The 24,350-nt window shown below is 55.3% G+C and overlaps 2 protein-coding genes across 7 annotated transcripts in view; both read left to right on the plus strand.

The window, feature by feature from the left end:
• The window catches only part of ARHGEF17 (Rho guanine nucleotide exchange factor 17), a 56,423-nt gene extending 54,294 nt beyond the window's left edge, over window positions 1-2,129 (plus strand). Inside the window, 1 exon segment of the mRNA XM_025042535.1 lies at window positions 612-2,129. Coding sequence (XP_024898303.1) covers window positions 612-808 — 197 coding nt within the window. The 3' untranslated portion in view covers window positions 809-2,129.
• Window positions 2,130-8,320: 6,191 nt separating this feature from the next.
• RELT (RELT, TNF receptor) overlaps window positions 8,321-24,350 on the plus strand; it is a 22,767-nt gene continuing 6,737 nt past the window's right edge. For 3 of the 6 annotated variants that reach the window (XR_003044462.1, XR_003044463.1, XM_015600345.2), the window contains exons 1-7: window positions 8,321-8,440; window positions 20,525-20,607; window positions 21,420-21,494; window positions 21,604-21,770; window positions 21,970-22,049; window positions 22,663-22,920; window positions 24,252-24,332. Coding sequence is in view for 1 of the 6 variants with exons in the window: in XM_015600345.2 (XP_015455831.1) it covers window positions 20,548-20,607; window positions 21,420-21,494; window positions 21,604-21,770; window positions 21,970-22,049; window positions 22,663-22,920; window positions 24,252-24,332 (721 nt within the window). In the remaining 5 variants the exon portion in view is untranslated. The other 3 variants (XR_003044464.1, XR_003044465.1, XR_003044466.1) reach the window with 3 other exon arrangements.

The following is a 24,350-nucleotide window of genomic DNA, read 5'->3' on the forward strand; positions in this document are numbered from 1 at the left end:
GAAGTGGAGTCAGGAAGTGATGTGCAGAGCAGGAAATAGAAATAGCACCAGAGAGAACATAGAATGGCAGATAGGACAATAAATGGCCTGTGAAAATTAGAAAGTGAAATGTATTAGGAAATGATGTACATCAAGAAGGCGACAATTGGCAGTCTTGCTTTGGCAGGACAGGAAACCATATTCCCAAGAGGAAGTAGCTATGGGAATCAGAAAGCGGGGAAGCCTTGGTCAGGAGTTATCTGGGTGCAGAGAAGACCTATCTGAGAAATGGCCATTGGAAGCAGGAAACAAGTATGAGGAGGACAGTATATGTGCTGTAATCAAGACAGATAAAAGTCGTATGGCCCTGAGAAGTTATGTCAGTCCTGACTAGAAAGTGCGGATTGGGAGGGAAGAAGTTGTCTGATTGCCTGGGAGTGGGCACTTCTTTCCAAACAGGAAGTCCTTAGCTAACAGGAAGTGGGATCCCTCACAGGAAATGTGCATGTTTTTTCTATCTTCTGGGGTATGGGAACTTAGGTCCAGACAAGAGCATACAAGGAGCATGGATCATCTCGTTTAATCCTCATCAGTTGCCCCTGACAATGGATCCTTCCCCTCTGCTCCTCCAGGCCCTGAGAAGCTGCCATCACTAGAGCACCAGGACTCCCCTCGGCACCGAGGACCCACCTCAGCCAGGCCTAAAATGCTGGTTATCAGTGGAGGTGACGGCTATGAGGACTTCCGACTCAGCAGTGGGGGTGGCGGCAGCAGTGAGACTGTCGGCCGCGATGACAGCACAAACCACCTCCTCCTATGGAGGGTGTGACCCTGTCCACTGTGGCTCAGGACTTGGCCACCCACCTGCCCTCAGCCTGCTTGCCTCTTCCTAGCCCATATGCAGACTCTGCTCAGAAGTGTCCAACAAGGGACACACCTGTGCTTGCATGGGCTCCTCCCATCCTCGCAGAAGCATTCCTGAGAGAACACCTGCTGGCCAATGGGCCAAGGCCTTTCCCTATCCTCTGGCTGCTCCGGTGCTCCCAGTCGTGATGGGGGTGGGGTGGGGGGCATGTGGGCTGCCCAGGACCTCTGTCCCTGGAGCTTTTACCAAAGACACGGCCGGGCCTGGACCCCACGGGGCTGGGGAGTGCCATGTGCAATATCTGGAGGGTTTTCTGGGGGCAGTGGGAGGGCTAGGGGATGGAATCCTTTCCCATGTACAGTATTTATGTTTCTTTTTAGATGTGTACCTTCCCAAGCACTTATTTATGCAATGGCCTGAGGCAGGGGGTAAATGGAGGAAATGACAGAAGGAAAACAAACCTATTTCTGCCCTAGGGGGCCATCTGAAATCCTAACCAAGCCTTTCTGGAGGGATCAATCCCCCTTTATTATATATATGTGCACACACATGCACGCACACACACATACACACTGCATGTTCAGAGCATGCCTCTTAACATACACTTTCTATAGCCTTATCCTGATTGGACCACCCTCCAGTATCCAGAGCCAAGGACCACTTCTCCTCAGTCATCCAGAATAAGATGATGACTATTGGGAGGCAGTGACTCCCATCTGGAGGGTCTCCCCAGGCCTTGGCACTTCCTAGTTTATTGGCAGTGCCTTTAGTGGTTTCTGAATTTAGAAACACTGATGGGGACTTGGACAGGCTCTTTCCTGACCTAAGCAAGAAAAGGGCCCTTGCTCTCCTCCCAGATGACCCCCCAATCCCTGTGTCTCATGCACTGGCACATACGGTCACCTTGGGAGGGTAGACCTAGGAGCTCCCTCTGACCACTGAATCCCTCTCTTCATACCCCTCCTGCCAGGGGCAGCCCCTCCAGGAAGGACGCCCAAAGCTGAGGGGCTGGACATGGCCTCTTCAACCAGGAGCCACTTGAAGGCAGCCTCCCCTGCCTCTGGACTGCAGGAGCCAGTCTGAGCCCCAGCCCCCTCGCTTCTTCAGCTACAGCTCCAAAGGTCTGGTTTCAGATAGGGTTTGGCTCTGTTTTTGTTTGGGGTGGGTGGGTCATTGCCGTCTTAGATTATGTTTCTCTTGCTACCAAACAGTCATGTATTAACTTTTCCTTGGATGATGAATTTTAAAGAGTCAATAAATAGAAATACCAAATGATTGCTCCCCATCAGCAGCCACAGTGGCCTCCTGCCAGCAGCCTCAGGGCTCCCCAGCTGCGTAGGTCTCCTGACACTCTGGCTTGGGCAGAAGGGAGGCCTCAGAGACCCAGAAGAGTGCTGGGGTGGTGAGGCTGCCACTGATGTGCCAGTTTCTGCCCTGGGGGCCACCCGGAACCCTGTCTGGCCAGCAGTTTCCTCATCAGGAAAAAGAGAGGTCGTGCTAGTCCAATGCTTTGTAACCAGGGCTATGTGTTAGAATTCCTTACATATTCGTGTGTAAATATAAAACATGACACAATTATATGTCCATGTAAATACACATTCCCAGGTTCCTCCAGCTTGTCAGTGGATCTGGGGCTGGGCTTGGGAATCTGAAGCTGACATGCGCTTCAAGTAAAAAACTAGGCGACTAGTGAGCCTGTCCACAGCTCCTCCAAGAAACCGTTCCCCAGCGAGGCCTCGTATGAGACTAGGAAATCTGACAGAGGCCAGGTGAGTTCAGGCTTTGGAGCTGGGATAGAATTCAAGTCTGTCTGGTTTCTGGTTCAAAGAGGTGTGTCATTAAATCAGAAGAATACAAAGGCCAGCAGCACAGGGCCGGTCAGTGTAGGGTCAGAGCCCTTCCCACTTGTGTCAATCTGTCAGGCTCAAGATGGTAAAAGAGCAGATCTTGCCTCTACTCTGCTGAACACACGTTTGAACCTTTTCCAGCCTAAGTGATTAAGACATTACAAAAATCAGTTGCTAAAGGCAAAGTGCAGGTTCATGCTTTGCAAACCGGTGTACATACACATCTCAGGGCTCCGCTGATCCCTCAGTGCCACAGGACATGCATGGACAATCTCTCTGCAGCATCATTGTACTTGGAAGATCTGGGGGGGAGGGGATCATATTAAATATGTTACAGAGTGGATGTTCCACAATGTTCATGTGGAATTTGTGATGAAACAAAGCATTAGAAGGAGCACAGGCTTTGAAGTGAAACAGAAATCTTGACTGCTGCTAACTAGCTATGTGACTTTGATGAGCCGTATCCCCTCTGCACCTCCATTTCCTCATGTGTTAGGTGAGGCTGCTAATCCTTTCTCCCACAGGACTGTTGTTTGGTATGCACAGGTCCTTGCATTGCAAGGGAGAGAGGCTTTCTGCCTTGAATTAAAGGGAGCTAATTAGTGGAGACATGGACTGGCCACAAATAGCTGTCATTACCATGGCCCAGATACTGGAGCTCCATCTCAGGACCCCTGGTCTCTCCACCCTGAGTCTCTGGTTCCTCCCTTCCTGCCAGACAGCTGCTGGTCTCACCACTTCATAGCTTCTGCTGCCTTGGGGCCTCTTATCCCTCAGTGCAGGGGTGCTGGACAGAGTTCACTTTTAGCACTGGATACCCAAAGTATTTTCTCAAAGTAAGTACCTCAGTGGGAATGGGCCTGGCCCAGCCCACTGTTATTTAGGAGGCCACATGCCAGGGCATTGGCCAGCCTGTGGACAGGTACGCAACTCTGAGCTAGTCAGCTGTGGGCAGGGAGGTCCTGGGATGAATGGTTGTCAGGGCCTAGGGGAGACTCCCTAAAGCAGTGGTACCCCACGTTGGCTGCACATTACTACCACCCAAGGGCCCAGGCCACATCTCAGACCAAGTGAATCAGAATTCTGAGTGTGGGCCCCAGGTATCAGTATTTTTAGGAAACTTTATTAAAGAGTAACATTTGTACAGAAAAGTACACAAGTTATCAGTGTGCAGCTTGGTGAGTTTTTATAACCTGAACACACCCAGATCAAGAAACAACACATCATTACCCTGAAAGCTCCTACATGCTCCCTCCCAGTCTACCCTCTAAGGGTAACCACTACCCTGGATTATGACACCATGGTTTAATTTTGCCAGGAGCGGGAAGAACCACTATGTTAAAGGGCATGGCCATGGCTGGCCATTGGGGTAGGAGGAAGTGGGGCTTAGGGTCGGTGTGAAGAGGGAGCAGCTTGAGCCAAGGCAAAGAGAGGTGGAGGATCCTGGAGCAAGAGGTCCGTGGTGTAGGTCCAGCTGTCACAGAGGGGAAAGGAAAAGGCAGGGAAAGCCAGAATGTGAGCTCCGTAAGAACTTTGCTTTGTTCTCTGCTCTATCTCCAGGCTGCCTGCAGTGCCTGACACTGTAATAGGTGCTTGGTAAATATTTATTGAATTAAATCTGGAGACTTTAGTTGGGATACCCATCTAGATCTCTATGTCACAAGCAATAAGTTCTTAGTTCTCACTTACTGAGTGTTTGCTGCAAGTCAGGAGCATGGATCATCTCATTTAATCCTCACAACAGTCCTGAGAGGTTGGTCCATTATTATCCTCTTGTTCAGATGAGGAAACAGATTCAGAGAGGTTACATGCCTTCCTGGGGTCACCTGCAGACTAAGCCATAGAACCTGGATTTACATGTGATCTGTCCACTAAGGTCTCTGTGCCTCGTGGAAGAGAAGAGGGGCAGTCACATGGAAGGGCCAGAGGATAGGAGAGTCTGAGCAACAAGAACCACAGCAGTCATTCATGAGGTATCTGGCTCATGTTCCTCAGACCAGCCCTCGGTAGGGCGTCCTCACCTCAGGGTACAGGAGTCAGGGCCAAAAGCCATCTCTTTTCCAAAAGGGTTCTCCAGGTGGTCCCTTGGGCTAGGTACAGAGTGCAGGTTTTAGCCAGATATCTACTCATAGGGAAGGCACAGAGAGGGATAAGGATTTACCTGTGGTCACACAGCAAAGTAGCACTGAGGATGGAGAGGAGAACCAAGGCAGGAAGGTTTCCTGTGGTCAGAAAAGTCAGAGAATGATCTTTAGAACTCACGAAGCACAGCACTAGATTATCTGGCCTCCAGTGGCCCCATCACATACATCAAATCTGAGCCAGCATAGTCTGTAGGTCCAGAGAGCTTGGAGAAGGGAGTGTGACTAAGTGTGACTAAGGCCTTGGCTTAGATTTGGGTAGGGCCTAGGGAGGGGATGGAGACCCAGGGATCTGAAATGAAGCCTCAGCCCTGTGTGACCCTAGACAGGTATCTGCCCTCTCTGGACACAGGTAACCTCTGAGAGCCCTTCCATTTTTTGCATGCCTGCCAAACACCAAGTCTCTCTTCTGCCCTCATAGACCTTAAACCACAGGCCAGGTTGCGGGAAGAGGCAAGGGGAAGTGCTATTTTAGGCCCATTATGGCCAATGAGGACAAGTGAACAGGCAACCTGAGCTGGGTCGGGGGTAGATTGCAGGGCTGAACTGAGGTGGGGGCAGCAAGCGGAAATAAATGGGGGCAGAGCCCAGATGCCAGGTTGTGGGGAGGACACAAGGTAACCACTGAGAGCAGAGGAGGAGAGGGAAAAGATACGGTGTTCTGTGTTCAAGTCCAGCAACCTGGAAGACGCAGGTGCCAATATGGGGTCTCAGCAGATCTTTATAACACCCTGGGCAGGTGAACTTGCCTTCAGGTGAAGCCACTTGCTTAAGGTCGCACATACTGGCAGTGGCAAAACTGGGACTTGACCCCTCTCTGTGTGACATCAAAGCCCAACCTCAGTAGGATTTCAGACCCAAGTCAGTGTGTGGACCTAAATGCAGACTGAACCTAACCCCCAGGTCCAGTCAGCCCCTCTCAGGTCCTGCCCTATTCTGGGCTGAGCCTCACCCTGGCCTCCTAGGCCCAGATCCTTCTAAAACCAAGCCCACTTCCCCCCTGGAGCAAAGGCACAAACACAGGAGAGCAGCCCACCTTCCAAGGGGTAGATCTTGGCCAGCTTGGCCATCACAGAGCACTGAAATTTAAGTTTGAGACACCCCCCATCACCGCCACCTCAATGCCTCTTGCCTGACTTCCATATTGGAATTCCAGTGCAGCCAGCAGAGGGAGCCACAATTTCTGGTCCACAATCCCAGAGGGGACATATGCTCAGATCCCCTGCAAACAACCACACCCAATGCCTCTTGATCCTGTGGCCCAGGATCCCCATCCCAGTCAGGGCCTCAGTGGACCTCTGATCACTGTCACAGCTCATCCCAGATTACTGGGGCCTTGTGCTGTGCCACCTAGGATGAAGAGGAGGCTTTCTTTTGGGCTGACTTCTCTGGTTGCACTATGAGAAGTTCAAGGAGATGGTCTCTGAGGTCCCTAGGCTCAGAGATTGTAATGCTAAGATTCTGTGGGTCCATCTGAGATGCTAGGAGTTTTAAAAGTCTGTGAGTCTGAGTGCTTTGTTCTTGAACCTGTGGTTCTCCAAGCTCCATAAAAAGCCAATCTAAATCTTGTGGCCTCCACACTCACTGTAGCAGCTAGATGCTCCCAGACTCTTGGGCAGGTTCCCATCAGCAGCCTTCTGTGGTTCAGGAGTCAGAGCTGGCAGTAAATAATAATTAGGCTCCCTCATAACCTGAAGTTGTGGGAGTGGGATTTGTGTGGGCTATGGCTCTGGGAGACCTGACTCTATGAAGCTGCAGCCTAAGAGCCCGAAGTTGCCAACCAGAGTCCCCAGAACCACAGGAGGGATTGCCTCAGTCTCCATCCCTGCTCATTCTCTTGGCCCAAGTGGCTGCTGCCCACCCTTACTACTCAGCCAGGTCTGACAGATCGCTTCCTCCCATGGAGAACTAGAATGACTTTCAGGCAACAGGTTTGCCACCCTAATTTTCAGATGAGGAAAATGAGTAGGGGGATGGGAATTTGACCAAAGCCTCACAGAGAGCTGGTAGTGGAGACAGGGGGACCCTCTGTAGGATGTCTGATTAATAGCCAATAGTGCTTGACTGAAAAGCATTTCCTCATTTGGTCTATCGAGTGGCATATGAAATGCTACCATATGAACTCCAGAACTTGGAACTGGGGTATAGAAAGTCCCCTTACAAAGAAAACATTTACAGGAATGGGAGGGCATTCTGGGATGCTCTGGCCCCCTCACCAGGTTCCCAAGCATGAATCCTTTCTGGGCTCTCTCTGTGGGCTTGGACGTGGGATGTTTGACCCTGGGATCACCTGGTTATGGCTTCGTCAGTGACCTGGAGCTCTTTCTGCCCTTCCCCCACAACCTGAACATGACCCAAAGAAATGGACACTCTTCCCCTGGCCCCTTCCCTCTGCAGGTGTCCAGTTCTCCTCCTGGAATCTCCTGGATCCCAGGGGACTTGACCTTCCCTGCCCCCTCACCGCACGGCTAAGATTCTATGACTCAGTTGTTTTGAATTCTTCACCTCCCCACAACAATCTTTCCCCAACAAAATTATTTATCTTCCTCCACCTCTGTCATGGGCTGTGATTATCCTAATCCCAGCCAGGCCTCTGTCCCCAGCACACAGGCCCTCCTTGCTGCCTGCCTCCCCTCCCAGTCCTGCTGTCCTGGGAGGGCCACCTGGGATCCCCAGAAAGGTACTAGCTGTGGAAACTCTCACTGCTGAGCTGCTGCCTCCAGTCCTGACTCACCATATCACACAGCTCCAGGGGCCACAATTCATAGAGCTAGGAATACAATGTGAATAATGCCCTGGAGTCCCTAGTCACTGCCCTTCTGATCTCCCTGCTGGCTGGCATTGGGAATCAAGGTATGACAGCTTGTGGTAGGGAAGGGAGAACAGTGTTTCACCTGTTCTACTCAAAGGAAGGGCTAACTATCCTGGATGAGAGGGGTGGGGTGGAATGGGGAGACAGGAAAGACCTCCTGGAGGAATGAGATTTGGGCTGGGCCCCAAAGAATGTGTAGGAGTCCACCAGGTGGACCTCCATTATAGATTCACTTTCACCCGGCTTCTTCTCACCCACTAGGTGGGGGTTACTAGGGGTAGGTTTGAGCCTCGACAAGACAAAGTGAGGTCGTTCTCTCTGGCTGCCAATTTCCAGAAGAAAACAAGACCCAGGAAGAGCAGCAGTAGCCCCATTGGCACTGGCAATGGTGACCGGACCCGGAGGAGCATCCAAGTCTCCAGCCTACCTTGCATCGTGCAACGCCTTCTTTCTTGGTTTGGAGCCCAAAAGGGGCTAATCCAAGAGGCCTCTTCCCGCGCAGCCCTCTGCAGTTCCTGGGGGACGCGAGAGATGGCGACACAGAGCAGTGCCGCCGCGCGGGAGACCGAAAGCCCCTCGGATGCCCCACGGGGCGGGGGGGCTGGGGCACAAAAAAAAACGGGGGCGGGGTCGGCGGCCGTGACGCGCGGGGGCGGGGCTGTGCACCGTCCCGGCCCGGCAGGCTATTCATTCAAAAGGCGCGCAGCCTACGGGGTCGCCCGTGTGCTCGCGGAGCCGGGCCCCGGCGCCGCGTGAGCCCGGGAGCGGGGCTGCTGGAGCTGCCGCGGGCGGGCAGGTAAGGAGGGCGCACGGAGCCAGCCCGGGGTCAGATACCCACGGTGGAGCAGAAGGATGCGGACCCGAGTGGCGCCCCCTGCCTCCCCGCGTCTCTGAGGAAGTTCACTGGCGCGGCGGATGCCGCAGCCCGGGCTCTGCGCCCCCCGCCCCCGCGTCCTGTCCCGGCGTCTTCCGCGCACCGGCCCTCGCCCATCTCTGAGTCCCCTGCCCCTGGACCTGCGCGTCCTCCGGCCTCGACTCCAGGCCTGGCCGTGCGCAGTCGGGAAGCAGCGGCGGGACTTTCTGTTTGAGGAGTCGGCAAGCTCCGGAGACGCCCTCTGCCCGGGAAACTTGGACCGACACCAGGACGGGTGCGGGACGGGACGGCGGCGCCTCAGTGCGGCTGCGGCGCGGGGCAGCCGGGTGTGGGGAGGGGGAGTCTGAACGGTGTCAGCCCGTGACTGGGTGACACGGCGCATGAGGCGGCCCAGCCCGGACGAACGTGTGGCCAGGGCACTGGGCGGTGACGCCGGGCGGAGCAGGAGACACAGAGGGGCTCTGTGTGTCTGTGACAGGCAGAAAGTCTGTGTGTGAGAGTGACTCCAGCCCACTGTGAGTGAGACCCCAGGTCACTGGGGTCACTGAGTGTGCTTTTGGCCTAGAGTGTGACCAGGACAGGGCGAGGGCTCCTCGTTAATATGAGTATGAAAGAGGGGGAGGAACCCCAAGTGACTGTGCAACACAGCCCCTGAATCATTAAGGCCATAGTGTGCTTATGGGGTCAAGTAGTGTGTGTGTGTGTGTGTGTGTGTGTGTGTGTGTGTGTGTGTGTTTTGTATGTGCGCGCGCCTCAGGGCAGTGAGTAAGAGGCAGAACGTGTAGGAACCACGAAAACCTTCCAGCAGATTGGCGAAGAGGAGGGGTGGGGGGAAATGACGAGGAAGGAGGGGGGATCCAGGGATCAAGGGTCTCTCCAGTACTGTCCCCAAGAGGGCGCTCCTCCTAGCTAAAGTTAGTGAGGAGGGTGGACCTTGAGTGATTTGCCGTGAGGGTTGGAGAGGGTGCCAAGGCTGGGCTGCATTTGGTGGGGTGACACCTCTGGCAGCAGTTGAGGAGACTCAGGTAGGCTCAGGCTCCACATCTCAAATACATACAGGTATGGGAGACCTGGCAAAACTGCCCCCTTCCGCCCTGGATTCTCACTGGGCCCAGACACCATTTTGCTTTCAGATCTTTCCTCCACCTCCCTCTGCCCCCACCTCCCCGTTCCACCCCTGACCTGGGCCTCAGTCTCCCTGTCTGCACACTGAAGTGTTGGGCTGTGCATAGACAATGAATCATCACTTTGGGATCCTCTATTGTTTTTGGGTCAACCGCCTCTGTTCTCCCTTTCTTCTCTTTAGGCAGAAAGACTGCAGTGGAGGGTGGAGGCAGGCTGTCTGCTGGGACACAGTGGCCCAGGGGCTGCACCCAAGTCTGGTGACAGAGTTGGAAGCACAGCTCCTTGGGCTAAACAAGAAATTCTGATCCATAAATATTGACTTCTCTAGCTCAGGTCCCCTTTCTTCATTTCCCTGGGGGGAAGAGGTGGCATTTTTCCCCTGAGTGGTATCTGATTTGGAGAGCTAGAGCAGGGCCCTTTACCATCTGAGCTAGATTCCTCTGAGGCCCCCATCCCCACAAGGGGGTCTGTACGGTTCATGCAGGGTGGAATAGAAATTGGGCTCCCTAGGCCAGGAAAGGTGAGGGGGCACCTGCTAAAGGATCTGAAAGTTCTGTCTTCTGCTGATAACTTCTGAAAATGTTGATTGCATTCTGGTGGGGGCAAGGGTGGGAGGACAATTCCAGGTACTGTGCTCAGCACTTTATGGCATACTCTTGTTGAATCTTCACAGTGGTTCTGAGATGTGGTGACTTGTTTTTCAGAGAAGGAAACTGAGGCTCAGAAGCAAGTGACTTGCCCAAGGTCATGTAGAGTCAGGACAGTACCAGGACTGGCATTCAAGTCTTCTGCCCCTGAAGCCCTGTGAGATGCTTGGAGAGGGCCACCCACCTTCCTAATACAGGCATACCTTGGAGATGTTGCGAGTTTGGTCCCAGACCACTGTAATAAAGCAAATATGGCAATAACGCGAGTCGTAATCCTTTTGCTGGTGGAGGTCTTGCCTTCAATTTATAAAAAAAAATGCAACATCTGTAAAGTACAGTGAAGTACAATAAAACAAGGTATGCCTGTATCTGTTCACAGCTTATCCGGGCTTCCTTTTCTCAAACAAGGCCGTGCTTGCTAGGCTGGGCCATTGTGAGTTCTGAGTGTGGTATGTGTTTGCACACATGTCTGAAACTGTGGGGGTGGGTGGGTTATGTGGTTTTCCTGCTCCTCTTTCTCCTTCCTCCTCTTAGCTCCCACCCCTAGCCAGAGGTCACCAGAAAGGCCTGTCTCCTGCCTTCTAAAGCTTATAATTGGCTTTGAGAGCATCCACATAGCTCTGAAGAGTGTCAGGAGTCAGCAGCACAGCCCAGGCTCCAAGGGTGGCAAGGATAATTGAGAATTCCCATTGACCTTCGCCCTACCTAAGAGGCCCTATCCCCCTCTTTGGAGTTGTTGTAGGGGCGCTTTCCCAAACCCACCCATGACGAGAAGCAGGCTGGGTGTGACCTTGAGCTCGTGCCCCATCCTCTCGGGGCCTCAGTCTCCCCATTCTTCTCAGAGGCCCCTGGTAGCCCTGACCATTGCTACTGCTTGGCTGAGAGCTGGAGCTGGGGATCAGGGTGTCCCTCCATCCTCTCTGGAATGGCTAGAGCTGTGCTTCTTGGGGCTGTTCAGAATAGCTGTCTTGGTCTCCTGGGGCTGAGCCTGAGTTATTTCCATCTCCAGCAAAGAGGTGGAAATAGCTCAGAGCCTAGAAGGGGGGAGATAGGAAGGATTAACCAAGGGTTAATCTCCTTTTCTGGTCTCAGCCCTGATGGAGGCCCCCAGCCCTTCCCTGTGCCCTGCCCAAGCCAAACCTTTCTGGGAACTTAGGTCTCCTGGGATGATAGGGATGGTGGTGGGGCCAGGCTGGGTTCCACGTGTGGGCCCTGTTGGGACTGGCATGACAGTTGCTGGAGGGAGGTGTCTGTCTGGCTAAAGAGGGTAGACTTTGAGGGGCAGTCAGCACCCCACCCCTGCTCATAGGCCCACCATTTTACAGAGGGAGGGACTGAGGTTCGGAGAAGTGCCGAGAACCCCAGAATCTTGATATTCTGGCTCTCACCTTCCAGATAGGGCACCTACCTTCTGTCCTGCCACGTGTTCCCAGGCTGACTGGAAGAGGGCCTGAGACACATCTTCACAAAATCAGGGCTCTCTCTTATGTTCTAGCTCTGGCCTTGCTGTCCTTGCCTAGACTCCTGTACCAGCCTCTGCCTCCATTTCCAGTTTCTCCACACACTGACAGAGTGACCTCCCTAAGAACTCTTACTTTTGCCTATCAAATATAGTCTGAGTGCCTCATCCTGGTATCGAGGCTTTTCCTTCACAGACCCTTTCAAACTTTACATCTTCACCCTCATCTCACCCTACCAGATGCCTGGTTCTACTCTGCCTTTACTGCCTCCTCTTTCTAGAACCCTCCTGACCATTTAGGATACGGCCACAGTCCCCCTCATCCAGAAAGCCCTCCCAGTCCAATGTGAGCTCCTTTTTATTGTGGTCCACCTGCCAGGTGTACCCCCATTTCTGGGAACAGGCACAGGTATGGGACACTTATGGGAACGACATGCCCAGCTGGGTAGGGCCAGCCTAGCCAGCAGCCTGCCCTCTCCTACTGCCACGTCTGTGCTGACCAGGCCTCTGAGGGCGTTACTGTATGCCAGGATGCACAGGGAGTTTTGCAGCCAGGGTCTCTGAAGCTCCCGAGTATGTGCTGGGAGTTGGGGTGAAGACTCAAGGCCACCCCTGTGGGTAGGGTGCTTGCCCTGGGTTCTCCTCAGGTATAGCCCTCATTCTGGGCCAGCAGAGGGAAGTCCTTGCTGAGGCCTTATTGTGTGCCAAGCCCTGGGTGCAAGTCTCCTCGCAACAGCACTGACAGGGAATCCTCCTCTTTCCCAAGTGGTTTATTGGGAAGCTGAGACTCAGAGAGCAGAGGGGACCAGCCCTAGTTCGAGTCTCACAGCCACTGGTGCTAGAGTCTGGCACTCAAGCTTTCTCCCAGTCCCCAGCCTGGTCTCCAGGTTGAGGTGAGAGTTGTCTGACCATGGTGGCATCAGTTTCCAAGAAGGACCAGGCTGGCTACCTGCAGGGGAAGGAGGAAGTGTTGGTGGGGTTGTTCAGTACTTGGCCTGGCTAGGCAAGGCCAGACTTCCTCTGTTATGGAGCCAGCCCTTCTTCCAGTTTTGCCTGATATCAGCCAGCAAGACCCATCCAACCCCACCTGCACTCAGGATTCAAGGTGCTGGATAAGGTCTTAGGCAGAGGTCAGCACCTACTCTATGCTGAGCCCTTAGGTGCCTGGGCCTAGGCTTATTGCTGCTGGGTGAGGTTTAGTGCCAGAGAAGACAGGAGGGAGATGATACTGCATCCCTACTGTGTGCCCTACCCTGGGATGAGGACTCTGGAGTTTCTCACATCCTCAGCCTCATGCCCAGAGGGTCAGAAGTCCCCTCCAGGTACAGGCAGGGAAAAGAAGGCCCAGAGGGAAGGGACTGCAAGATCCTAGTGTCACCGGGATCCTAATCCAGGTCTGCCTGCCTGGAAGGCCAGAGCTCTTTCCTGGGCCACCCTGGGAAAGATGAGAACTCTATAAATAAACTGCCCATGTGGCTGTGCGTGTGTGCCCTGGCTGCTTGGCAGCCAATTAGAAGCAGGGTCTGAGTGTGTGGGTGGAGTGAAAAGGAAGGAGGGCATCCAGGAAGAGGGACCTAAGCTTGGACACCCTCACTGTGAGGAGCAGTGAGCTCAGGGAGGGATCCGGTCATCCACAGTGCCCAGCCTTGCTGTGTGCCCAGCCTCCTGCATGCACTCACCTGCCTCCCTCCCTCAGGAGAGACCACAAACAGTGGTGGCTGAAGAGGCCAGGAGATGGGAGGGTCTACCCTAATAGGCTGGAAAGGCTTCCTGCAGGAGGTGGCTCCTGGGCTGAGGCCTGATTGTAAGAAGAGCCACTTTTCCCCTGTGAACTCTGGAACCTCCAGCTACACCAGTAGGTCAGCTGAACAGGCACAATTGCCCAAAATTATAGAGAAGGACACTGAGGTTCAGGGACATGGGGCTGGGTCTTGAATGCTCATTACCCCTCTACCACCTGACTATGGCTCAGCCGACATGGAAGCAGGTCAACACAGGCCTGTACAGGGGCTGGGAAATGGACATGCAAGGTCCTCCCAGAGAGGCCAAGGCTCTTCCACTCATGCTGCTGGGACCAACATTGGGTTCCGTAAAGTACCCTGGCCCACTCCCAAACCACTGGGTGACCTTGGCTAGACACTAATCCATTCTGAACTTGGCTCCTTCTCTGGCCCCTGTGGGGTGTGGTGAGAACTGGTACTCAGGAGAGGCCTGGACAGGCCAGGGCCCAGCCAGCCCTACTTTTAGTAGCTCTGCTTATCCTTTCAGCATGCCTGGAGGCAAGGACTAGCCCTCTTGTTTGCAGAGGAGGATCCAGAAGCTCAGAGTAGTGTAAGTAACTTGCCCAGGGTCACAGAGCCACTAAGTGATGAGCCAGAGCCCAACACTCTCCCCCTCCTTCCATCATGCTGACCCCAGTCCTCAAGCTCTGTTGGTTAGGGCCTGACCTGGGGTTGCTCGGGGATTGGGGGAGGTCTCTATCCCCAGCACCCTGAGTCTGGAGGAGTTGGAGAATGGATCAGGCTGGGGCTGCGGTCTCCCCTCAGTCTCACTAATCCTCAGCCAAGTTGGCCAAGTCAAGGCTTATACTGAGCAGACTGGGCCACCCCAGTACATTAGTGATTCTGGACCAGTTCTGTGGCCAGGGTGAGAGGCAAAGGTGACTTCTTGGAAAAGGAGGTAGCAACAGCACAAGTGAGAGTGCAGTGAGGTATCCTCTTGCCATCCTGTCTTGGAGCCAAGGTTGACAGCCCAGGGCGGCCCAGCTTCCCCGCCCAGCCCAAGCAGGAAGTCCTTGGTGCTGAGTGATTGGGTGGGGGGCGAGAATAGGGCATGCAGGAGCAGTGGGAATGCTGGACCTGGGGTGGTACCTGCTGCCTACCCCCACTCCAGGTCTCTTTTGAGAACAACTTGTTACAGGGTACTACTTAGCCTCTCTGAGCCTCAGTTTCCTCATTTGTGAAGCCCAGAACCCTGTCAGTGAAATCCAGCCTGGAAAGGGAATAAGGTGTGCAGATAGTGCTTAGTGAGGGCTGTTGGGGAGCCTTAACTCTGCCCCAGAGACAACTGTCTGGTGTAGACTGCCTTCCCCTAGCCCCTGACTCAGCCTGCGGAAGGGGTAGGGATAGCATCTGTACTGCACCCAGACTGGGAGGAGCCGGGTAGGCCCCCCGTCTGGCCACCTCAGCCCTTTTCTTAGCCTCAAGGACCAATTAGTCCCCTCAGCCCCACCCACCCACCTCTCACCCCACCTGAGCCTCCAAGGCCCAGGCCTGATGGCAGTTCTGAGTGCAGAACCATGTTCAGCCCCTTGGGGTAGGCCAGGGAGCAGCTGCCGTCTGGTATACCCTGGAGCAGGATTAGGGGCCAGCATGCATAGAGTCCTCACCCCTGTGTTGTGACCTGAGATGTCATGGCTGCCCAAGGCGGGGGTAGGGGTGAGAATTGGGCACCCTTCTTACTGAGCGTCCCTGAGGCAGCCTCTGCATATCTCTGGGCCTCAGTCTGTCAGCAGCTCCAAAGAGCTAGGGCTCCACCCTGGGAACTCCCAGCCTTCCCTGAGCTTCCTTATTCTCACAGCATCTTTTCCCTGGGGCTGGCACAGACTAGAGCAGTATGCAAATGAGGACAGAAGCAAGAAAACCTCAGGCCCAGAGACCCTCCAGGGTGGGAGCAGCATCTTCGTTCCCTGGGGCCTGCCTGTATGCTTTGTAATAGTCCCTCAGTTGAACTGCCTACTATGTCCACTAGCTCCCTAGCCTCTGCCATAAAGTTGGCAGATTGCCTGAGAATATGTGTTGTGTGCCAGGCCCTGGGCTAGTGCCAGAGAGGGGGCCAGCTGTGAGGTGGGAAGCAGTCAGACAAACTTGGGCTGCACCCTGCCTCACCACTTGCTGCCTGTGTGATCCATACAAGTGACCTCCCGTGGCCTCAGTTTACCCAGATATGAAACAGGAGTGCTCGCCTCTCTTGTGAGGAGTGGAGGCAACCCAGGATGAGGGCCCGGACTGAGGGAATGAGGGTCAGTTCCCCTCCCTGTGAGGGTGGAGAATGGGAAGGAGGCGATGCCTAGCTGCTCTCACCACCACCCACTGCGGGCACTGCCCTACTTCGGCCCCAGTTGCCAGGGAACCACTGGGCTCCTTACTAACCTGGATTTCTCTATTGATGGGCGGCCTTTGTCTTCCCTTCTGGGTGTAGCCACCTGCTGAGGGGGCCCATGTCCAGCTGTGTTTCCAGGCAACCCTAAGCTCTGGAGGCTTCAGGGTGGTCCTCAGGCCCTAGAGCCACTGGCTGAGAAACAGAAGTACCTGCCTCCCTCCCTGCTTCAGGTGGGTACCCACCTCCCACCTCTGGCTTCCTAGTCCAGCCTCGCTTGGCAGGCAGCCCAGTGAGTCCTCTGAGATGCAATCTTTCTATGCCTGTCCCTCCCCTGCTAACCCTTCAAGGCTCCTGTAGGCCCTGAGGGAAGTGCAAACTTCTCAGCTCGCGGTTGGGATCTGGGATCCATGCCACCCACCCACCTTTCCAGACCCTTCTCCCTTCCTCTGTGATCCATATAAATGACCTCCTGTGGCCTCAGTTTACCCAAGTGTGAAACAAGTGTGCTCACATCTCTTTTGAGGAGAAGTGAGCACCTTCCCACCTCTTCACCATGGCTAATCCGGCACATCCTGTATACCAGGCTGCGCCAAGCATTGTCCATAAATACAAGAGAATCTCATTTCTGCCTCACACTTGCTTATCAGTGTATGCCATTCCCCCCTCCACAGTTTACACATGTAGAAACTGAGTGAGACACAGTGAATGCTTATTGAGGGTTTACCCTGCCAGGTCCTGTGCTGAGTATTTTAGGTGAATTCCTCATTAGCCTCCTATAGTGTGTGTGTGTGTGTGTGTGTGTGTGTGTGGTGGGGGGAAGGGGGCGGGGGGAAGCAGTGTTGGTGGTGAGGGTTAGGCGGGGAAGGTCTACAACAAGTCAGGCTGGTTCTCCCTAAGTTAGCCCAGGGGTTCAGATCCAGATTCAAACTCCCCTCACCCCCACCGCATCTCAACCTCTGGTCTCTTAACCATCAGCCTGCTCTCTGGCCCTCCTGGCCTTGGGAGAAGCTGGACCCTCTCCTAAGAGTGCCTTCTTTGATCCATGCTCCCCACCGCCCAAATTCAGCATGTACCTCCCCACATACCAGGGTCAAGCCCTGTGCTGGGCACTGGGCATGGAGGTAGCAATCAGTGGCATAGGTGCTGGGTAAACAGGGTGGTCACACAGGATGATTAATGCAGAAGGGGAGGTGGTGGGTGCTTCCAGGAGGAAGTGACTTTGAGCTGAGCTCTGAAGGAAGAGTAGGTGTTGGCCGGATGATGGGAGGGGTTTCTATGTAGAAGAAACAGCAGATAGATACCAGTGTTGGGGTGAGAAAGGCAATTTTGGGGGACTGAAAGCTCAGAGTGGCTAGAGTAGGGGCTGGAGTGAGGGCCAGATCTCCGTGTCAAGGCACCTAGGCTGCAGGTGGGGCTGAACTGGGGGCTAGGGGAAGAGGCCATGTAGATGGACATGGGGCCAGGAGACTTTCAGGATTTAATGGTGCTGACAAGGAGGCTAGGGTGAGGCTGGCAAGTGGCTGGGCCCAGGTGACCCCTCTGCTTCAGTTCTGGGAAAGGGGAAGCTGCCGAGGCCTGGGTGGTGGCACAGCTTCCTCTTTCTCTGGGGCCTCCAAGGCTGCACCTCCCTGGGACTCTGCCGCCTCCAGCTTGGGGCCCTGGTAGTGGCTTTGTAGGCTTTATTCCAGGGAATTTCTGGTTCTAATTGGGTAGTTTTTAGAAAGTAAGAGTGATCTGAGTGTGAGGAAGCTCCTGCTACTGTGAGCCTATTTGGTGGAGGCCTCCTGCCCCAGACACTGGGTTGGGGAGGGTTTTGTGGTGAATGAGGCAGCATCCCTACCCTTGCTGCCGTCTCGTGGGGGTGGGGGTGGGGGGGCAAACAATAAATAAGCAAGCAAACAAATACTTAATAACCTGCCTAGGCAGGAAATGCCTCGGGAAAGAAGGGGCAATGGGGAGGAACTCCCACAACCTACTTTAGGTTTCATTACCTTATTTAAACCTCATAACAGCCTTGTCCTAAGAGATAAACATCCCCATCTTGCAGATGAGGAAACTGAGACCCAGTGAGGTAAAACAGGGGCTCAGGTCCCACAGGGAGTTGGTGGGGCCCCAGGCTAGGAAGCTTCATTCAGGGAGGAGTGGCTTCTAAGCTAACTTCCTTCTTTGCCCCTGAGGCCCCATGGAGTTCTCTTCTGCCAAGATCACAGGAGAGGAGGCTCCCAGTTGTGGGCTAAGGGCACTCACTGCCCTTCTCTGGGCCTTGGTCTCCCCACCTGACAGCCCCCCTCTTGGAAGCCCTCTGGAGGTGCCAGCTTTGGGAGGTCACTGACTGCCCAGCCTTCAGGACAAGGCAGAGGGGGTAGGGATGGAGGTTCCCAGGCTCAGGGCTTAGATGCTGGAGGCCTGGTGGGGAAGGGGATGCAGAGCGGGAGGCCAGAGCAGCAGGTGAGTCTGCATATCCACATGGTTCTGGGTGGCTAGCTGGCAGCTGCCTGACCTGACAGAGAAGGGGCTCAGTGTGGGCTGAGTGTGGGGGTAGGGGCAGCAGCTGTAAGCAGAGACTCGGGCCAGACTGGAGTAAGTGCCGGTTTGGGATAATTATAAGGCTCATAATTTGAAGGCGGCAGGGTGCTAGGCGGCCAGTGTCTGTGAATATGCCTGAGTGGGTCCTCCTTGGCTTTAAGTCTGGGCCTTTGGATCCCCATTTTGCTCCTGGAAGTCTCAAGATCGCAGCTCCCCATCTGTCTGAAGATGAGCAGTTACACATCCCTCCCTGTGCGCTCAGGTCACCCAGCACGTGCCAGTCAAGGCCAGGGGTGGGACAGGCTATCTCCTCTGAGGCTGTTGTACCTCCTCTATCTCACCCCTGTCCCAGCCCTCTGGGCCCACCCTGGAGACATGGAGGGGTACTGGGTCTGGGGACTGGGCAGGGCTTCGGGGCCAGCCTGAGGACTTGGGGTTTGTGGGCAGGTCTGTGGGTTAGATCCTGCAAAGAACGGGATGAGGCCATGGGGAGTTGGGGTTGAGTGAGAGCTGGGCTCGGGCAGAGCAAAGGTTCACTTTGGGACAGAAACTGAAAGGGAAGACTTGTGACCAAGTTAGAGGAGGGGCAGGTTGGGGGAGGGGTCAGGGGATGCCACCTGTTGGGTGCTGACTGCCAGGGTACAGCCTTTACTCTATTCTGTGGCCTGTTTTTTTGTCTCAGGTTTTCCCCTGAACTGGCCTTGGACTGAGAACCACTGTCAGTGACCTGGAGAGTCCCGTGGTGTGAACACTGCCCCTCCTCCTCCCCTGTGGTGTAACTCAAGCCCCTGGCTTGCCAAGGTCTCTGCCCAGCCAGGCCATCCAGTGAGGATGGGAGGGCGGATCAGTTTCCTCTAGTTCTTTTTCCAGGTGGGAAGCCCAGGCTACCTACTGGCTGAGGAGCTCTCATGTGACCTGGAGTTTATTGCAGGCAGCATTTCTTTCAAGGGGCTTGTCATCAGACAAGGCCGGGTCCTCTTACCTGCTGAGGGCCCTGGGCCAGTGACTTGGCTCTCCAAGGCCACCCTTTGGAGTTCAGAGGCTGTGAGTAGCCTGCGGCTGAAGCTGGACAAATATTGCTTCCTTTGGCCTCCTGAGCCTGAAGCCAGGCCTCCTGGAAATACATCGTTGTCAAGCTCCCTTGTTTTGCCAGTCTCTTTTGTTGTCTAATCCAAGTCCTCCTGTCTGCTGTTCCAGCCTTGCCTTCTGGCTGGAGACCTCTCCAGAGGAGGCCACACTCTGAGCCTGAGGGCTCAGCCTCAGGCCAGTGCGTATCTCAGGGGGATACTGTTTATCTGTTGCCATCCATCTACCCTGGGGTGTGAGCTCCCAAGGACAGGGAAACTATTCCTCTCATTCATGTTCATGTTAATTCCTGTGCCTAGTGTGCCCAAGAAAGGTTGGAAGGCTGAATGCTGGCTACCATAATCACCTCGCCAGCACCTCCCCCAGGTCTACCCTGGCCCAGGAGATGCAGTCAGACATATCCCGGCCCTCCGTGAAGTGAAGTCGGCCGGATGAGGACAGTGGGACATGTGGGAGGACCAGGACTGTGTTGGGATTGGGGAAGAGGGAGGGACACCCAGGGGCTTTGGAGGCCAGAACTAGCTTTGGGGAAAGGCAGGTCTAGAGGCCTTTGTTGGGCTTTAAAGAGTGAGGGGAAAGGCCTTCCTTAGAGCAGGAACAGCAAGAGTGAAGGCAGAGGAGCAGGGGACGTGGGCATGTTCATGGCTTGTAGGGAGTTCTGAGGGGCAGGAGCCTGAGACTAGGGGGTGGGGATTGCCAGCTCTCTCATCCCCCATCCCCAGGGACGCAGTCACAGGCTTCCTTCCTCCCCAGGCTTTCTTGCCCATGCCTGAGGGCACCTGGCTGTTTATGGAAGGGGAAGGAAGCCCTTCCTCCTCCAGGAAGCCTCCCGAACCTGGCAGATTCCTCTGCCGCACTCCAGTCTACGTTGTCCTAGGAGGCTGGCCCCAGACAGGGCACCCACACCTCTACCCAGGCTTGGAGGGGGTGGTAGTGCGAGTAGGCCAAGCCTCCCTGAAACTCTGCCTGCCCAGCAGCACCTTGCAAATTCCCCACCTGGAAGCAGTGCTGGGAGGAAGCAGCTGTTCTCGCCTCTTGCTGAGCCTACCCTGTCTGCTCTAGGCTGGGGACCACAGGGCCTGAGGATGCAGCTGAGGATGCAGCTGAGCCCTCCGCCACACTGGGCCCTGTCCTGTCTCCTTTTGGTGAGTTGGGGCTAGAAGTGTGGGGATGCCAGAAGAACCAAGTCCTGAGCCCTGTGGCCCAGCCCTCCTAGGAGGTGGAGTATAAATGTTGCTTAGGAGCCCCCTCCCTCCCCGTGCTAAGGTGAGGTGCTGGGATTGGTTACTCAGGTCTTCCTATGAGGCAGTCTGACCCTGGCCCACACTACTCCTGGTTCAGGAGACTCTCAGCACCTGGTAGGTGCTGGGAATCAGGTCTGAGGCCTGAGGAGATCCCCAGAGACTCCTGTGTGTCATCCCTCTGTCCTTCATGGTTGCTGGCTCTATCCTGTGCCTGTCACCCTCAAGCTGGGGCAGAATTGGAGGATGGGGGGTGTGTGTGTGTGTGGCGGGGACTCAGCTGAGGGCCCAGAGTAGGAAACCCTGGGGCAGGCTTTGCCCAGCTGTGTGTGAGGGTGAGGTGGGGGGGAGGGGGCACGAACCTGAGAGGGGAATTCGGAAGTTTTTCCTCTTTGTCCTGGAGGATGGAAGGGGTGTGATTTGGAGACTCAAGGGCGTGAGATCCTGGGTGGGCCCTATCTGGAGCGTCCGGCACTTTCCAGAAGCAGGTGTTGTTATTTCCCTACCTCGGCATTGGCCATGCAGCAGGTCTGGGACAGGCAGGTTTACTTGCAGCATGAGGGGTTGAGGTTAGAGAGTAACCCTGAAGCCTGGAGGGGTGTGGTCTTCTGTAGTCTGCGGTCCCCACTCCTTGGGGCGTCAGGAAGTGGGCGGTGGATAGACAGTCCCAGAGATGCCATGGCTTTCTGCTCTCTTAGTGCCCTCTGTTCTTCCAGCTGCTGCCCTGGCCTCTGACCACGCCAACAACAACGACCCCTTGGCAGTGCCCACCTGGAGAGGAGCCCAACTGGGTGAGTTTGCCCTGACCTGTCTTGGGAAGACTCTTTAGGGCCAGGGGTGGGCTTCCTAGGGACCTCAGTCCTGGCTCCTGGCTCCGTTCTCACCCTTTCCCTCCCACAGGACCCAGGGCAGGGCACATTATGCAGGTCCTGCCCCCCAGGCACCTTCTCAACCTCGTGGGGCTCTAGCCCATGCCAGCCTCACTCCCGCTGCAGCCCTCGAGGGAGGCTGGAGGCCCAGGCGGGCACAGTGACTCAAGACACACTATGTGGAGACTGCCAGCCTGGGTGAGCCACGGGGTGGGGCGTGGGGGCTCATGCCAGGTGACCAGGACTCTAGATCCTGGGGTCCCAGCCTATGAACAGGCCTCAGCCCTCCCATCTGTGAAATGGGATAGGTAGGGACCAGTGTGGGTACTCAGTAGGAAGGAGTCCAGCCTCTTTTGAGGAAGGTTCTTGGCCTCAGTGATGTCTTCTCCCCCCATAGGTGGTTTGCCCCTTCCGAGGTATCCCATGTTCCCTGTCAGCCATGTTCCTGGAAACCTCTGGGTACTCATGGCTGTTATGGTGAGTGTCCTGTAGGGCCTAGGACTGGTGGGGGTGTGTGTGGAAATGGGGCTGGTGAACTTGAGTCCAGAGACCCTCACAGGGGAGTCATTCCCTCAGCCCACGGGTGGGTAAACGGCCAGAGAGTGTTCAGAAGGATGTCATCAGTTGTTCCACTGGCTGAGTGTTTGCCTGCCTCATTTCTGGGTGGCAGAGACTGTCCAGCAGGTGGCAGCCACAGTGGGCGGTGCTCACATCCTGACTGATCCTGTCTTCATCCCCTCAGAGACACCCATGCACACGTGCTCGTACTTACACACACATGCACCTCCTCTCACCTGTTGAGTCAGTCACCTTCTAAGGCAACTAACTCATGGGCCAGGTTACAGGGAGTCAGGATTTGATGTTCCTGTGTCCAGGCATGTGTCCCATGATGGGTGGATAGGGTCCTGAGGGTCTGGCCATCCTGAAGCCTGAGGAGGCCTTGCTTAGAGGGCGGTGCTTCCTCAACATGGCAGGAAGTGTGTGTCTCTGGACACGTCATCAACCCCCCCACAAACATACACTAACTTGGGCCATGGGCCTCTCTGCGTATCTTTCTTGCCTCCATGCCTCTATCCTCCATGGTGCTCAGAGTGGGGGCGGCGAGCCCGACGTGGCGTGGAGGTGGCAGCAGGGCCTAGTGGCACTGGGGAGACACAGCAACCTGGGAATGGTACACGGGCAGGCGGCCCCGAGGAGACAGCTGCCCAGTATGCGGTTATTGCCATCGTGCCTATCTTCTGCCTCATGGGACTGCTGGGCATCCTGGTGTGTAACCTGCTCAAGCGGAAGGGCTACCACTGCACTGCCCACAAGGAAGTCGGGCCTGGTCCTGGAGGTGGAAGCAGCGGTAAGGCCCAGCCTGGGGACCTTGTGGAGAGGCCAGAGGGCCCAGGCCATCTCAGCCCAGCTCAGCTTGAGGGTTACCCAAGGGGACCTGCTTGGTTTGGAGGGTCTGACAAGGAGAGGCCTGCAAAGGGTAAATTGAGAGGGCTTCCTGGAGGTGTTGTACATGTGACACAGGAGACACTGCAGAGTGACAAAGTGGAAGGAAGGATGAGGTGGCCCAAGGTGGCAATGGGGCAGAGCAGAGGCAGAGCAGGTCAGGTGGCTTCAGTGGGATTCCCACACTGGGTGAGGCCCTGCCTAGCTGTAGGGGTCTGGATTTCTTGGGGCTACAGTTGTGTGTGTGGTTCAAGGGTTGGACTCCCATTTTGGTACTCAAGGTTACCTCTGACCTCTGGCCTGAAAGGCTGGCAGGACAACTGTCCTCGGCAAGTATCACAAGAGGCTTGGGTTTCCAGGCTGTGGTTTGAGTTACGAGTCCTGGGACCAGAGGGAGAGATTTATTCTTCTTGCCCCCACCCCAGGGCCCTGAGCCCTCATTTCTCCTCCCCACCTCCCACTATCCCCTAAAGGCCAGTAGGGCAAGGGTCCTGCATGCACATACACTGTCCACAGGAGCCTTGTGGCCAAGTCAAGATTGAAATAGCTCCTTCTGTGCCAGTGCTCCAGTCTGCCTGGGGCTGGCCAGAGCCCTTCCCAACTCCTGACACTGAAGTCTGGAAGGGGTAGGGGCAGGAAGGGGACAGGAACTTTAGGCAGGCAGGAGAGTGGTACCTCAGGCCATCTCACCTGTTTTCCTAACTTAGAACTAACTTTAACTGCTGGCTGCTGCCTGGGTACAAACTCCGTTAGCTGCTGGCCCAGGATTGATCATGTGGCCCATTTTTATGTCTTTGAGGTTTGGGCCCTACGTTGACCAAGGGCCCTCAGTTATATAGACAGGGTGGTGTGCATAATAGGCCCGGAATTGGCAGAGTTTGCCAGAGTTGTTGGGGTTCTGGACCAAGAGGCAACCCATAGCTCCCTGAGGCTGAGGAGGGTAGAGCGCAAGCCCCAGAAAAGGCTGCCTTCCACCCCACACACCCACTCTGCAGGGACTTCAGATGGCCCTGAAACCACTAAGCACCTGGGGCTTTTGGGTTCAGGAAGCGGTGATGCTGATTAGTGAGGGTGAAAATAGGCTTCTCAGAGCTGTGGCCTGAACAAGTACATAAACACCCAGGCTCCTAGCTCAGGTGTGGTGCGCCCCCTGCTGCCAGGTCCTGGTGTAGCTCGCGAGTCAGGTTCCATTACTCCTTCATTTCCCCAGGATCATGGTCCTCTTCTCTTCCCCAGGGATCAATCCTGCCTACCGGCTCGAGGACGCCAATGAGGACACCATCGGGGTCCTGGTGCGCCTGATCACAGAGAAGAAAGGTGAGGGGAATGTCTGAC

This window comes from Pteropus alecto, unplaced genomic scaffold (genome assembly GCF_000325575.1).
Source record: "Pteropus alecto unplaced genomic scaffold, ASM32557v1 scaffold7, whole genome shotgun sequence".
NCBI classification, from domain to species: Eukaryota; Metazoa; Chordata; class Mammalia; order Chiroptera; family Pteropodidae; genus Pteropus; species Pteropus alecto.